The 15,570-nt window shown below is 35.9% G+C and overlaps 2 protein-coding genes across 4 annotated transcripts; one reads left to right on the top strand and one right to left on the bottom strand.

Moving 5' to 3' along the window:
- Positions 1-181: 181 nt before the first annotated feature.
- Positions 182-10,945, top strand: LOC145232229 (COX assembly mitochondrial protein 2 homolog). Of its 2 annotated transcripts, XM_080096792.1 has the most exons (4): positions 182-379; positions 9,340-9,519; positions 10,465-10,536; positions 10,594-10,945. In XM_080096792.1, the coding sequence occupies exons 2-4, from the start codon at positions 9,487-9,489 to the stop codon at positions 10,708-10,710; spliced, it is 222 nt and encodes a 73-aa protein (XP_079952918.1). In that variant the 5' UTR covers positions 182-379; positions 9,340-9,486; the 3' UTR covers positions 10,711-10,945. The 2 variants fall into 2 exon arrangements, with proteins under 2 accessions (XP_079952918.1, XP_079952909.1); XM_080096783.1 differs by lacking the exon at positions 9,340-9,519 and having other exon boundaries at positions 187-379.
- On the bottom strand, positions 10,855-15,262 carry LOC145232197 (chromodomain Y-like protein 2). 2 transcript variants are annotated; one of them, XM_080096740.1, is made up of 9 exons: positions 14,682-15,262; positions 14,478-14,619; positions 14,274-14,417; positions 14,116-14,216; positions 13,623-14,051; positions 13,315-13,493; positions 11,527-11,737; positions 11,306-11,449; positions 10,855-11,249 (listed from the first exon to the last, which is right to left on the bottom strand). In XM_080096740.1, the coding sequence occupies exons 1-9, from the start codon at positions 14,754-14,756 to the stop codon at positions 11,097-11,099; spliced, it is 1,578 nt and encodes a 525-aa protein (XP_079952866.1). In that variant the 5' UTR covers positions 14,757-15,262; the 3' UTR covers positions 10,855-11,096. The 2 variants fall into 2 exon arrangements, with proteins under 2 accessions (XP_079952866.1, XP_079952873.1); XM_080096747.1 differs by having other exon boundaries at positions 14,331-14,417.
- Between the last annotated feature and the right edge of the window lie 308 nt (positions 15,263-15,570).

Below are 15,570 nucleotides of genomic sequence, written 5' to 3'. Positions count from 1 at the left end.
TAGTTGGTCACATCACGTCCAACTGTTTACGCCAGCAAAACAAATACAGTCTATTGTCAAAAGTTTTTTTTTAAACTTTAAACAACACGTTTTGAAAATTTGCATGACTTTTCTCGAATTGCATTTTCGTGCTTCTTTTTGAAAAAAGTTCCAATTTAAAAACTTATGTTGACGCCAAGACAAAATACAAACTTGTTTACGAATGGCGTCAGTCATGCGTTCGAAATTGCAAAAAAATAAACTGTAGACACCAGAAATCAAGGAAAGCTTTTTTAATCTTTACTGACTACTGCTCGCGATGCACTCAAACTTAGCTCCACACCTGCACACCAATGAATGCAACGAGCTTATTGCAAAAATGCGGGAATGTTACACACAAGTAAGTAATGCATTTTGAAGGTCAGCAAACGAATCGCAAATTATTGGTAACAAATTCAGGAAAGCTTAATTTGCTTTGTCTAACTATTAGTGCACTCCTAAAAGTAATTTGATCAAAAACATTTAGGCTAAAGGACAATATTGCTGTAAAAACTATTTAAATGCAATCTGAAATTTATATGATTAGTGCAAAGTTTGTTTGCACAACTTAGCAACTATAGAATTACAACAATAGTGTGTCAAAAATTGTATGGTTGTCTGTTGCCAGACAACCATTATAGATAAGTCTTACTTTTTTGTTGTGATTCATCTAAAGTCTTTTGCAGAAAATCTGTATTTAATTGAAACTTTTAAGATGAAAGTCAGATGTATTTGTTTTGCTCTGAAATATTGTTAATCTAATGTATTTTTTCACAATATTAATGTAAGGGGTCTTTGAGCTGCCTCTCTAACTATACAACCTGACTGTGTAAAATACACTAAATTTGAAATAATACCACTAAATTTGAATAATAAGTATTTTATACATCAATGATCTACCATTGTAGCTATCACTATAATCAAAACAGATGTTACATAAAATCAACTTGGTGACTATGTTTACCAGGATTTTATAACTAGGGTGATTATTTTTTGACCTAAAAAACGAAAAATTTTGACACATGAAGAACTCAAGTAGTAAAATTACGCATTATTGTACAAAAAGTTAAATTAAGCTGTAGGCATAATCTAACTAAAGCAAAAGAAAAAAGAATAACAAAAGGGCAAAAATCTGAACACAGACCTAGATTATTCTAAAAAGGGAAATGAGCTAATTAAAAATCACTGCCAAAAACTGCACCTAATACACTACAAAAATTGTTCAATACATTTGTCTAAATGAAAGATACAAGTATCTAAAGCAAAACCTCAGCAAGAGCTGCACCTAAACTACAGCTGCCGTAAAATAACTTAGGATGTACCAAAATTTTACACATTTTGAGCATCGCACCATATCAACCTTTTTCATGTAATGGTTTATGATTCACAATAAGCCATTTACCACAGTTTAAAGTGGGCTGCAAGGTGTAAAATAAAAAAGTTAACTGACAGTGCAACCTCTACAACTCTACGACAATGCAGTTTGTAAACAATTCTAAATTTATTGAGAAATTTGACTTTGTAAACAATCAAAAAAGTCAAAAAATAATCGCCCTATTTATAACATATAAGCGCCAGAAATGGTAAAAAAAACTGTAAAAAAGGTTAAATTTTGGGTTTGGACAGTACCATTACCAAAAAAGTAACCTGTGGCATTCTTCACAACTCATTCAACACAGTTTTAAAGCATCGATAAAAACGTAAGTTTAGATTTGTAAAAGGGACGAAAAACATGTATTGGTTGTAAGTAGTTTGAATAAGGAAAATACACATGTATTCATAGTAGGTATTGTAAATGACACTTTGGAGTAGTAAATGGCAACATGCATAAAAGCAATGTTTCTAGTTTCTCTTACAGTTTACCTAAATTTTTGAATTAATCAAAAATAAACAGTATTTTGTTTGATAGGATTACAACACCTAAAATAATTTGACTGCTGTAGGTAGCTAGGTCAAAAACAAAATTCAATTTGGGTCAAACATACAATCAATACAAGACAGTGACATATTTGTACGAACCTAATGAACTGCTAGAAAGGGTGGCTTAGTACATTTTGCCATTGCATATAGACTATGACCTATTTTGAAACAGGAATATATTCCCTTTTTCTTTATTGCATTGGATCCCATATCAGCCACTGTTTTATAACCTTGGTTTGTTTCTACTGGAAGTAACTTATGGGTTCCCATACATGCAAATTTGTAAATAATGCATTTCAAGAGATAACCATGAGAACGTTTGGTGCTGTAAAGTCAAACATAGTGATTGGAACTGTACTTGCATAATCATGCTATGTAAAGTACAAACTCCCAAATCTCACATTATATATTGTTTGAAGTTTGTCCTATGCGAAAAAAGGAAGGGGTAAATAGGGAGACTATAGCGACAATTGACACCTACAAAAGCTGTCCAAGTTACATTTATATATTCAATTCAGACATTGTTTGAAAAAATCACCCATTTTAGGTGGCTGATGGGGTAAATGTTGGAGTCATCGTTTCCCGGGATGGCATGCCTCCCCACTTAAAACCTCCACGGTGACAGCCATTATAAAATAGCTATGCTGCCACCCGGGAAGTACCCTGGCACCTTGTCTATACTCCAGATGTGCATTTGTTTTATTGACATGCCCTGTTTTAAACGGTCTTTTTTCTTCAAGCCTGTACACACGAAGGTGTTTTTTGCTTTTAGACAATGCATGGAAAAATCCATTTTGCGCTACTTTTGTCAGTGCTTTTTAATAAGTTTTCTATACCAGAGCAAGTATAAACTAGAATGAAAATTTTGACATTTTTGTGTATTCTAAAAGTCAATTAGCAGTTCATTACTTTATTGTTATATAACCTATAGTGATCAATGGGTCCCAATACACATATTTATGTGAATCAGTCATGGTAAAAAGGTTCTTAAATCCTGTTTTTTAGATTTTATTTTTGGATTCTTTTAGAAGAAGGACAATTAGTAGAAAGCATCAATACAAACTTCAAAAGGTTTTGTCCATATTACATCATATTGTCATATATTTACATAAGTAGTAAAAATAAACATAAAAAATACTCTACAATCTGAGAATTTAATCCCTAGATTCAGCTGTGCAAGGCCAGTTTTGAAAGAGTCAGGTTGTTCTTCAGTAGCCTATCGCGGTGTAGTCACCGAACGATCGTTTAATGATCTTTTGACATGGTTTTTAATAGCATGTAGTGATTAACAATACTGTTTCTCCCACTTTATATTTAAATTACATATTGTTTCTGGCCTCTGGAGTATATGTGTAAAAATTAAATAAGCCATGTTGTGACAAAAAATAATTCTGGACTGTTTCTGACGACGACCAACTTGTCAAGGACTTTTTATTGCGTCTTTGGAAAAAATCTAGTTTTTTTACCTTCATGTTAATCAATGCCGTTTGCCTGAAATGTACAAAATCAAAGTATTGTTTTAATCACTTCTAAGATATAAAACCTTCGCTAAAACTAAAAATACGCATGCTAACCTAATAAAACCACATGACATTACTGTGCTGATCATAAAACGCCTGTCCATGCGTCAAGCAGCGATCTCCCCCTATGCACTAAATCGCCACAATTGTAAACAAGTGAAGTACTTCCTTGGGCTTTCCAGTGTACACATATTATGGGCAGTAATGGTAACAATGCTTTGAATTTGGCTGCAATGCTTTGAACAACGACATTCAATCCTCAATCACGATGTTTCAACCTTGCTGCCGCTATTTGTCCAATTGGTTGAAAAATATATTACAGCATCAATAAAAAGCAAATGATCCTCTGTCAGTTATCTAATCATCAACATGCCAATTCGTACTGTTATTATGGGTCCCCTTCTCTGAAGGGGACACATATTGTTTTTTCTTTTTTTCCGTCTAACGCGGATTTGTTCCCACGTTTTGGTCAAGACAGAATGGTTCAAACTTTTTCAAATTTACACACATTATAGATATTGGTCTAAAGATGGCGAATGTGAATTTTGACCCCGTTTGATCCCTCGGTTCACCCACAGCCCCAAAACGTGAAATTTTTAATGGCTCTACTTGCTAAAGTGCTTCATTAAAGAGTTATATGCACTTCATTAAGGAGTAAGTATTTTGTACCTTAAAAAAAGATTTACTAATTTTCACCCCTTAAACCCCAAAATATTTATTTCTGTCTAACGCTGGTTTGTTAAATGCGTTTGGTCAAGAAAGAGTGCTTTAAATTTATTCAAACTTGCACAGATGTTAGTTATTGTTCTGAATTTGATCCACCTGAAGTTTGACCCCAAACGACCCAGTGGTTCACCCACAGGCCCCTGAAACAAACAAAATTAAAAACGGCTGTACTGACCCAAGAACATAATCTGAGGGTTTCATGCTTTGTTGGTTGGTGCAATGTAAGCTATTCTAAAGAATTTTGTAACTTTTTGTTGGATTCACCCATTTTTACCCCTTAAACCCCAAAATAATATGTTTTAGTTCAGAAATACAAGCCCTAATGTGCTAAAATGTTAAACAATTGTTTGCATTAGGTTATTCGTTTAGTATTTAAAAATTTGCCTTAATCGGCCAAATAGTTACTTTTAAGCCCATAATATGTGTACACTGTCAGTCAGATAGAAGTATCAACTCTCAAGGTAGTAATTCACTTGTTTACCATTAAGGCGTGTGAATGCAGCGGAAGTGCTCAGCTTGACGTCCGGACAGACGTTTTACAAGACAGTCATGTTGGTGATTAGAAATCAGCTGTTTTTGCGCAGCTATGCTATGTCGTTTTATTAAGTTATCAAGCACATTTTCAGTTTTGGAAAATTGTGTTTAAAAACTGACCTTGAACGACAATATCAAGGTCAAAGCATGAGATTAAATTGAAAGTATTTTTCCTGTTCTTATTTACTGTTTTTTTGTAATTATATTACAATAATGATGCAAAAAGGATACGGACAAAACTTTTAAAGTTGGTTGTTTTTCCTTAAGAATCTAAAAATAACCAGGATGTTTGTTTATCATGAATCCACACAACTGTGTGCGTGGGGACCCATTCGTTTTTGCTTGCAAAAACAATCAAATGATGTGTATAGTAAATTGGTAAATATCTAACAATGATTGTGCTCTATTTTTACTATTACCAAATCGCATATGCATATGTGTGGGGACCCATTAGATTATGCTTGCAGAAACAATTATGTTATAAAGTGCCAGGAAAAAGATAGGGACCCAATGAAACGTAGGTGCCAAATATATATCCATTATAAATATAGTAAATGGTATATGTGATACATCGTTAAATATGATGTAGTATGCATATAAACTGGCAATAGAAAGGAAAACCACTATTCTAGTTAATTCTCTGAAGCTACAATGAATGGTCAAGCTGTACCAAAGTGTGTAGTATGTTTTGAAAATTTGAGCAATGATGCACTGCGGCCAAGTCGTTTGAAACGCCATCTTGAAAAGAAGCACTTGGGTCTGAAAGACAAACCATTAGCGTATTTTCAAGCCAAACGGGACTCTTTTAAGAAAATGAGAATTGCAGGAGAGGAGAACTTTCGCCAATCATCATCTGCTGAAGTTGTAGAAGCTTTGTTTGAAATAGCTTACATGATTGCCCTGGCAAAAAAACCCACAATATTGGGAAAACTTTGATTAAACCATGTATGCTAAAGGCACCTGGTCTTGTGTTAGGTAAGACAAACCAGAAGAAGCTGGAAAAAAATTATTGATCAGATTCTACAATTAAAACTCGTATCGATGACATTGCAGAGGATATTGAAGTTCACGTTCTTAAAAAGATTCACGCGTCACCATACTTTACTATTCAATGTGACGAGACCACTGATGTTGCCCAATTGTCTCAGCTAATGGTTTACCTTCGCTATGTCCGAACTACCACGATTGAGGAGGAAATGTTGCTGTGCAAACCGCTGTCAACAACTACTAAAGCAGATTGTTTATGAAAAAGTTGCCTTTTTTGCTTTGGTCACCATTCCCTGAAATGGGACAAGCTGGTAGGTGTTTGCACAGATGGTGCACCTGCAATGCTTGGTTCGTGAAGCGGATTTATTACAAGAATGAAGCGAAACAGTCCAAACATTGTTCGTACTCACTGTGTGATCCACCAAGAAGCTTTAGCATCGAATACTCTACCTGCTGCATTAAACAACAAGTTGGCAACTGTCATAAGAATTGTTAACTTCGTCAAAGCAAGTGCTGTAAACTCGAGGCTGTTTGCTAAGCTGTGCAATGATTTGGATTCCGATCACAAGGCCCTGCTGTTTCATACTGCCGTTCGTTGGTTATTGAAAGGGAATATGCTAGCTCGTGTTTATGAAATAAGGGTAATGAAATGAGTAAAGCTATTTCTTGAAGATGAGGGGAAACAGGATCTCTGGGTTTTTACTTCAGAGGGGTTTCAGTTGTCATTGGCATATCTGGTTGACGTTTTTGAAGCGCTTAATGTACTCAACCGCAACTTACAAGGCAAAAACACCACGAGGATAGATAATTTTGATGCCATACATGCTTTTATTGCGAAGCTAAGGCTGTGGCTTCATCGAGTTCAGCAGGGAAACGCTGCATCATTTGCAAACCTAGATGCAGCCCTTGAACAAAATAGTGTTACCCTGGAGGGCGAGCTTAAAAAGGAAATTGAAGAGCATCTTTAGATTTTGAAAGAGGAATTTGAACGGTACTTTCCGGAACTACCACAGAGTTGTTGGACTGGAAACTGACTCGAAATCCCTTTCGCCTCAGTGAAGAACTTGAAAATTTACAACAAGAATTTTTGGATTTGAAATACAATTCCACAGCAAAGGATGACTTTGAAGCAATGCCTCTTACTGATTTTTGGGCAAAATATGTACGCGTTTATAACAATGTTGGTAACATAGCTCTGCGTACCCTCCTTCCGTTTTCAGCAACCTTTTTGTGTGAAAGTGTTTTTTCTACACTTGTTAGTGTAAAGACAAAGGCTCAGAACAAACTTGACTGTGAAGCTGACCTACGATGTGTTTTGAGTTCCACTAAACCAGGGGTTCCCAACCTTTTTACGATCTCGTACCACTTGGACACTTTGCACTGCCACGTGTACCACCATAGAGCACATCAATGTGATCTGTGGTACCACTTCTTGCAGAACAACTAATTTGTTCAAATCATATTTCTTTCAACGCTACAAAATAGTATTTGACATAATTAACGCCCTCCGTCTGGTACGGCTTTTTATAGTAACTATGCTTTTTGTTGGCAATTGACATGACCTGTATTTTGATCGTAATGTAACGAAACAACAGAAATAGTTACGTAACAATGACAATAGGCCTGGGGAATGTTTTTTTGTAAACAAAACCAGATGAACAAAATATAAGGTTGTAAATCCAGGTTTATGTGAACAAAACGGAAGCTACTCGCGTACCACAGGTTGGGAACCCCTGCACTAAACCAAGAATTAAACAACTGGTTTAAAAAAAAAAAAACCTCAGCCCTCTCATTGATTATTTTAAATAACCGATATTAACAATAAACAGAAATGATGAGTTTTTGATTTGAATTTATTCAGAGGGGGAGTGAGATTTAATAAATAGTTTCAAGGGGGCGTGACCCCAAAAGTTTAAGAACCCCTGTCCTAGATGATGTACTTTAGTCAGTACAGCCGTATTAAAAATTTCACATTTTTGGGGCCTGTGGGTGAACCCTTGGGTCATTCTGGGTCAAACTTCAGGCGGATCAAATTTGCATTAATAACTTCCTCTTCAGGGAAGGGTACCCATAATTGCCTGTCAAATCTTCACCGCCTGTTCGTTTCTTTTACAAAATTGAACATGTAAATTTTTTTTATATATCTGCTTTATTATGCATAAACACTTCCCAGCAAAACCAGACTATATCCGCCACTATCCAGTATTCACTGCAGCCATTGCCTCACAACAGTATTGTGACATCATCAACTAGCTGGACAACTTGTGACATCATGTCGATGGCTCCTCCAAGTAAAACGTGTTAATACACTGGCAGTATCTGCGATAACAAGCTACATTGTAACAACGAACCTAAGTTTGCCACCCCATATAAGAAAATATATGCTAAAAAATCTACGCCTATGGTCACAGTGCAAAATGCAACAATCGACACCTATAAATAGCAAATTTTATAAGATATCTAAATTTCATCCAATTCAGACATTGTTTATAGAATTCACCCTTTTGGACAGATAGTAGATATAGTGGGGTAAATTGTACAAACACAACAACAATTGACGACATAAAATAGCATGTTACCAAATTTCATTCAATTCAGACATAGTTCTTCTCCCATTTTAAGGGGCTAAATGTTGGTGCCACCAGGCTAAACACAATATTCAACCTCTATACATGGCAAATTCTACTGAAAAATTCAACCATTTTAGGGGGCAAGTGCCATAATCGACAGGGTTCTACACCTACAGTAATAAAATACCTAAAACAACAAACCATTAAAACAATCAACAGTCATTTTTTGTCTCAAATCAGCCTTGTAAATATTTGTCCCAATCGACCAATCTTTCAAATCATAACTACTGGTGTTGTGAGCAACAACTGTTAATGCTTTTCCTGTGATATGGTTGTCGACCCTCCCTAACTACCATATGCAAAAAAACTATATTTAACACAATTAGATTAAACAAGTGACACATGTTCAGCAGCCTTTATGACACTATTACAGCACTGGAATTTTCTGTTTGTGGAGACCTGAAGCATACAAAACATATGGAAAATGTTTTACACTTGTGGGGCAAACCAAACAGATGCACTTTTACATAACTACATCTACTATCTGTGAAGCTTTGCTGATCAAACCAACAAAGTTTTTATGTGTTGCTGCTTTATTTCCTTTACCAACCCAACACCATCATGCAAATGTCAACACCAACATATGTATCTGCCCAACTTTTGCAGTAATTTTCAGCAATACACAAAGATCAACTGTAAGTCGCGAAGAAAACTTTCCATCTGAAATAACCAATGTCTCATCATCCATAGCAGTTTTGATTTGAATTGTTTTAGATTTGCTAACTACAAGAAGTTGCATTTGTTAAGACATAAAAAAGTAATTTGTATCCCTATGGTGGTGGCTTGATCATCAGTGCATTTGTTTTTTTTTATTGTTTTTGGATGTTTTTACACAGGGAGATTAACGTAATGAAACACTGTTTTGCATTTGATTTTAACACTAATATTGACATATTAATTTGACTGCAATTTACTGAAAATTAGCAGAACCAGTAACTTTGCCAGTAAAATATTGCCTGGATAAGGACAATCATTTACTTGAATTGTTTGACTCTTTATACCAGGCTTTTCATGCATCTACCATCAAACTTTGATTGTGAACACACTCATTTTCTTCCGGTGTGCAACACTCGGAAAATTCTTTATCTTCCATGTGGTATAACACCTCAATTCTTCTTATAATTGAGCATACATGATTATCAATTTCAAAAATGGAATGTTATCAACAAATGTGTCCCATAAAGGTAATAAATATTCGAAAATGTATCAAACATTCTTTGTTTAACTTCATAATGTGATCAAACAGTTACTTTTTCTTACACAGTAAACCACAATATATGTTCATATTAAACTTTTTGTTATGTTGAGTTTGAATAAGTTTAATCACATTTAGAGGAGATGCAAAGAATTAATAAAATTTTGCCTCCATTTGTTGAATAAACAGTGGCTCAAACTGTTTACACACAGGAGAGATGGGTATAACAAGTTGTTTTTTTTTCTATCTTTTGAACTCATATATCGTTAAGATTTTGCCTCAATTTAAAACCTAGAATGCCACTCTGCCCTACAATCACAGTGATTGTACGTTATTATCAAATAACAAAAAGATCCAGGCCCGTGTTTTTAAGGGGAATAAACTCTTCAAAGGAAATTCGATTTTGTATTTGACCGACGAAACAAATTAGCCAATGACGTGTCACCGTAATCACAAAAACGTGACGATGACGCGCTAATGTCAAAAAATTGGATTCAATGCGACAATGCCTTTCATGCTTTTCTAAATTGTTCTTACGAATCTCAAAAATGATACTTGTCTGACAATCCATCCAACGAGTGGTAGAACGTAGAAACGTATATGTGGGGACCCAAAATGACATTAAAAACGTAGATATTCAAATAATTGTAGATTGCAGATATATCGCTTAAATCATCTGGTAAAACTAGAAGTGAACGAGAATGTATAAACCATAGGGTAAAACAGTAAAAACTGGACACACTTTATACTATTTTGGGGCCAAAATAGTAAGCACAATTCACGTCAAGAAACATTCCATATCCTTTTACTAACAACGACAGAATTATGGAATTAAAGAAAACAAATAGGTGTATAAACTAGGCTGTTTAAATTGCTTCTCTTAATAAATATTCTTTTTGATCTTATTTTTATTGGCAACTCATCTTTTTTTCAGCATCCTTTCAAGAAGTTTGTCGGGGTGTGTGATCGGTTCGAACGAGACATGAGTGAATGTTTACGAATGGAGGTAGAATTTGCAAACATGTAAAAATCTGTTTTCACTCATACTTGTTTTTTTGTGCAGCGAAAACAGAATCAACGTGCCAACTACCGTAAGAGCATTGAAAAGCAGTCTAGGAAATCGAATAACATGGACGAATATGTAGAGTTTAAAAAAGCTTTCAAAGATGGTTCAAAATAGCTAAAGTATTTCACCTTTCGGTATATTCTTTCATTGTCGTGCTACAAACTTTTTAATTCCTTTTCTGTGGTCTGAAACCTTCAACTATTTCGAATCATGCTCAAGTTTGTAGAAACTAGAAAGCCTTTCTTCAATATTTTGCAGTCCGTTAAAAAAATAGTCTTTATTCGCATCTCAGCAAGTCAACAAAATATTTGTTTAGCTTAGCTCGTACGTTTACCAGTAAAACCTTGTTTTGAACGAACCAAACTTTTTGCTGTATTTTGAGGAAAGTACCATGTGCGTTGTTTCTCGCAGCAGGTTAAAATCATATAAAACGAACGAATAGAAATCTGGCAGTGCATTTCATTGTTTCTTTGAAATCATAGCAACCAATTCTCGTCATTTTATAAGTCACACTCTTGCAGGAACTTCTGTAAGTTTTGAACGACATCCTGTGTAGACCAAATTTCCGCCAACTGATTACACTCCAAACAATTGGTTTGCTTTAAGGTCATGAGACACGGGTTTCGCAGCAAAGACTTGGTTAGTTGCAGGGCCTAGATGAAACGGATATAGTAGCACAAAATTACTACCGGTACTCCAAAAATTATACCTCGGAATTCTGCTGAGAAACTTTCTTGACATATGCTAACGCATTTTGCTTGAACGAGTCGTGCGGGAAGACTTCTGTGACCAGGCCTTTTTCTTTGGCTTCTCGCCCAGTAAGTCGCATTCCGTTTATCAACATGTTATTTGCCTTAAAGTAAGCGCATTTTTCTTCACATGTCCTGTCGCTTAAAGTAAGTTACTACCCAAAACTTTGTTTGTACCAACCGTAGTCATTCCCAATATTTGTGGAAACAAGTAAGATGCACACCCGTCAGGTGTAAGACCCATGGCAGTGTAAGGTGTCCAGAATGTTGCTCTTTCGGAGCAATAAACTGTATCAAATAACGCCAGCATAGTGCAGCCAAGTCCAATCGCTTTTCCCTGCACCACCGCTACCAATGGTTTCGGAAAATCGATCAGTTTATTGACGAAGTCTCTGCCATTGAAAATGTGGCGTTACGTGCTCTAAACTTTCAAAGATGTTTAAACATTTTTAAGCAAAAACTAGAAAAGTGGCTTTCTGATATACTTTCATTTTATATATTCTATACGATATTTACCAATTTACTATACTATACACAATTTTATTTACATATATGATTGTTTTTGCAAGCAAAAACGAATGGGTCCCCACACGCGTATTTACGGTAAACCTATGTTACGGTAAAACGGTAAACCTATGTTGCGGTTATTTTTAGATTCTTAAGGGCAATTTTTTCAAAAAGCATTAACTTAATTTTAAAAGTTTTGCCGTATTCTTTTTGCATCATGATTGTCATATAATTACAAAAAATCAGTAAAAAAAGAACGGGAAAAATACATTCAATTTAATCTCTTGCTTTGACCTTGATATTGTGGTTCAAGTTCAGTTTTAAACACAAATTTTCCTAGAAAGCCTTAACTGTTATATTAGACACTATATATAAAAAGTCGTTTGCTACAAAGGTATACATAACAACTTGTTTTTCACTTAACTTTGCTTCCCAAAAACGACCGTTTAATGACCTTTTGACACTGTTTTTAACAGCATGCAGACCTTAGTGTTCAACAATACCGTTTAGCCTAATTTATACATGACTTAAGTACTGATTCTTGAATTTATTTGTCAAAAATAAAGAAGATACGTTATGACGAAAAATTCTTAACTGTGTTGTAATGCCTACAAGTCGACCTTTAGTGACCCGTTGTTATGCGACGGCCAAGCTGACAACGAGAATTTAAAGACCATTTATCTCGGCGTTCGAAAAAGTTAAGTTTATTTTTTTCATATTTATGTTGATCAACAACGTTTTGCCTGACATAAACGAAACCGAAGTACGTTTATCGAGTTTAAATTACGTCTTAGGTGTAAAACCTTCGCCAAAACTGAAAATGCGCGTGATAAGTCAATTAAACGACATGGCATTGCGGCTCATAAACAGATGACTTCTAATCACCCAAACGACTGTCTCGTAAAACGTCTGTCCCGACGTCAAGCTGAGCACTCCCGCCTTAATCGTGAACCAGTGAATTCCTCCCTTGGGACTTATATCTGACATTCTGACTGATAGCGTACACATATTATGGGTTGTAAAGGTAACTGGCAAAATTTTAAATACTAAACGAATACCCTGCTTAAACAATTGTTAAAATTTTTAAATATTTCTGCACCATAGGGCTTGTATATCTGGCCTAAAACTAAAACTGATTATTTCGGGGTTTAAAGGGTGAAAAATGGGTGAATAAAAAAAAATATATAAATTCTTTAAAAAAATCTTACATTGCACCAAACAACAGAGCATGAAACTCCGTATAGCCGTTTTTAATTTTTTACGTTTTGGGGGCCTGCGGGTGAACCGCTGGGTCATTCGGGGTCAAACTTCAGGAGGATCAAATTTGGTTTAATATGTAACATCTGTCCAAATGTCAATAAATTTGGAGCACTCTTTCTTGACCAAACGCGTTTAACAAACCAGCGTTAGACAAAAAGAAAAGAAATATGTGTCCCCTTCATAGAAGGGGACCCATAATTACCGTATTAGTTCGGACAATTGTCGCGGAGTCCTTCCATAGAACTTTGGGGATGTGATAATTCCAATTAGCATATCAACATCAAATCCGCTGCAGAAAGATTCGCCAAAAGATGTCATCACAGCAAGAGAGCATTTACTTGATACAATCGCATCTAAGGCGTTCATCAGTTCCTCCAGAAACTTCGAAGATTAATCGAACAGAATCAAACCATTAAACGTAGTTTTACCAACAAACAATCTGATACCTATAACTTTTAAAGATCAGTTCACAAAATCTCTTCATAAGACACAAACGCCCCCTGTCCTTACCTTAGGCGATAAAGCATTGTTTTTCAACCGGTTAGAAAAAACAATTTCCACCATGTCATCCCTCCATTGCAGATACAGCAGCCTATCTGTGTGTACACCTGCACTTCTCAAGACCGACTTTCGCTGAACAACTTGTTTGCGTTCATCTGCAGACATTTCCAAGTATTCGACCGGTTTGAACAAATTTCTGCTTTGCTTGGAACGAGGATAATCGTGTTCTTTTAAAGTTGGACAGTACTTGGGATCGGATACGCCCATTATACGTTCAAGCATTTGTTTTTGACCTCCCACTTTGAACACCTTTTGTGGCTGAGAATCTTCTTGAATATTAGCGACTTTAGGACCTTCCAACTTTAACTTAACGGTAGCTACAACTGGTGTTTTGTTTGGCTTCGTCTGGAACAAGGTATTTTGTAGGTATCTGTGATCCTTCAACATAATATAACCAGTAAGTATACTTCATGTACGACTCGTTTAACAAAACCAAATAAACCTTTGCTACAAATGTCTTCTGCGACGCACTGCTGGAAGGCACTCTAAATGCTTGGCGATTAGTCGTGTTTGAAGCGGAGGCACGGGTTGTAGATCGTTTTCCTGTGCAGATGATCTTGCAATAAAAACCCATTACAGGCCAATTTCAAAATACCCTACCTGTTTGTGGAGATGTTGTTCTCTTGACATGTGAGACGTAAGGGTATTTGAACGCACCTTGTATTTTGCCTTTTGAAACCTGTGACAACGGCACATTAGCATTCTTCTCCGCCAAACTGTCTTGTTGTGGGCTAAGCACTCCTTCTGTAAACATTAGCCGCTATGTTAAAAAACATGTTCAATAGAGTGTCTGGTGGTACTTACGGGTGTTAAACTCCTGAATTAGCTCCCTACACCCGGTAAGATTTGACACAGGCTCCCACGAGTCGTGTTCGCTCGAGAACCCCTTCCACCGTACCAAGTATTGCACTCTTCCACGCTTACGTTTTCCCAGTACCTTTTCAACCTGGTCATATTTTGTTTTCTTGACAGTTTTTGCATTTAACAAAGTTTTGTATTTATCTATACCTCAAAAATTTCTTCTTCGGAAGAACTCGACATTTCCTTGTCCCATAGGGAACTATCATCTACCCATGCAGGCATAGACCAACGAAGGGTGAAGTTTTAAACACTTGTAAAACTTTAATTCAATTAATGATTTTAGAATAGTACAAAACTTAATTATACACAACCATAAAAATTGCTTGGTTTATCTTTCGCATGAAAACTAACCATTCTCTATTCAGCACCCTTAGCCTTCTGTACCCTGACAACTGGTAGGTAAAGGCTACTACTTTACGTCGTAAAATCTTCAGAAAAGACTTGTAGTATTGAATGGTTTGGCCATCAAAAAATTTGACGTGATTTTAACCGTAATCCGTTTGTGAAATGTTCTAGAAATGGCTATGCTGTGCTTTTTAAGCTGATGCGGAGTTCTGACCCCCCCATAAAATCAGCCGCCGTTGCGACGGATTTCAAAAAGTTTCTGCCAACTCGAAATCGCGTAGCTTTTTATGCGGGCAATTTCTCACAATGATTTTGATAATTATACCTCAGACAGAACAAACTATCAACTACCTCGTAACGTTGTCGAATGCTTTTGTCTCAAATAACTTTCCGCCAGACTCGAAAAATGGTGGGATCTGGTCTGCGTTCACAACTGTTCATGTAAATTTTAAAATCATGGTGGTTATGTGTTTGCATATGTTTTAATCTTTGTGAACACAAAAAAAATTGGAGGGGGGGGGGTGGCAAAAAACATTCATATTCGCCTTGTTAACGTGACTTCCTTCTCCTTGTGCGATGGTTTTGCCATAAGGCTACAAAGTTGATGGCAAAGACTGAAATGTACCACAAATGTCAAAAACACATATCCAGTCCCCTTGGTTAATTGTTAGGGCATTATACTTTTTTGCCT

This window comes from Phallusia mammillata, chromosome 1 (genome assembly GCF_965637545.1).
Source record: "Phallusia mammillata chromosome 1, kaPhaMamm4.hap1.1, whole genome shotgun sequence".
In the NCBI taxonomy this organism is placed as follows: domain Eukaryota; kingdom Metazoa; phylum Chordata; class Ascidiacea; order Phlebobranchia; family Ascidiidae; genus Phallusia; species Phallusia mammillata.
Note: the sequence above shows the minus strand (reverse complement) of the source record. Positions and strands in the feature narration are given on the sequence as shown.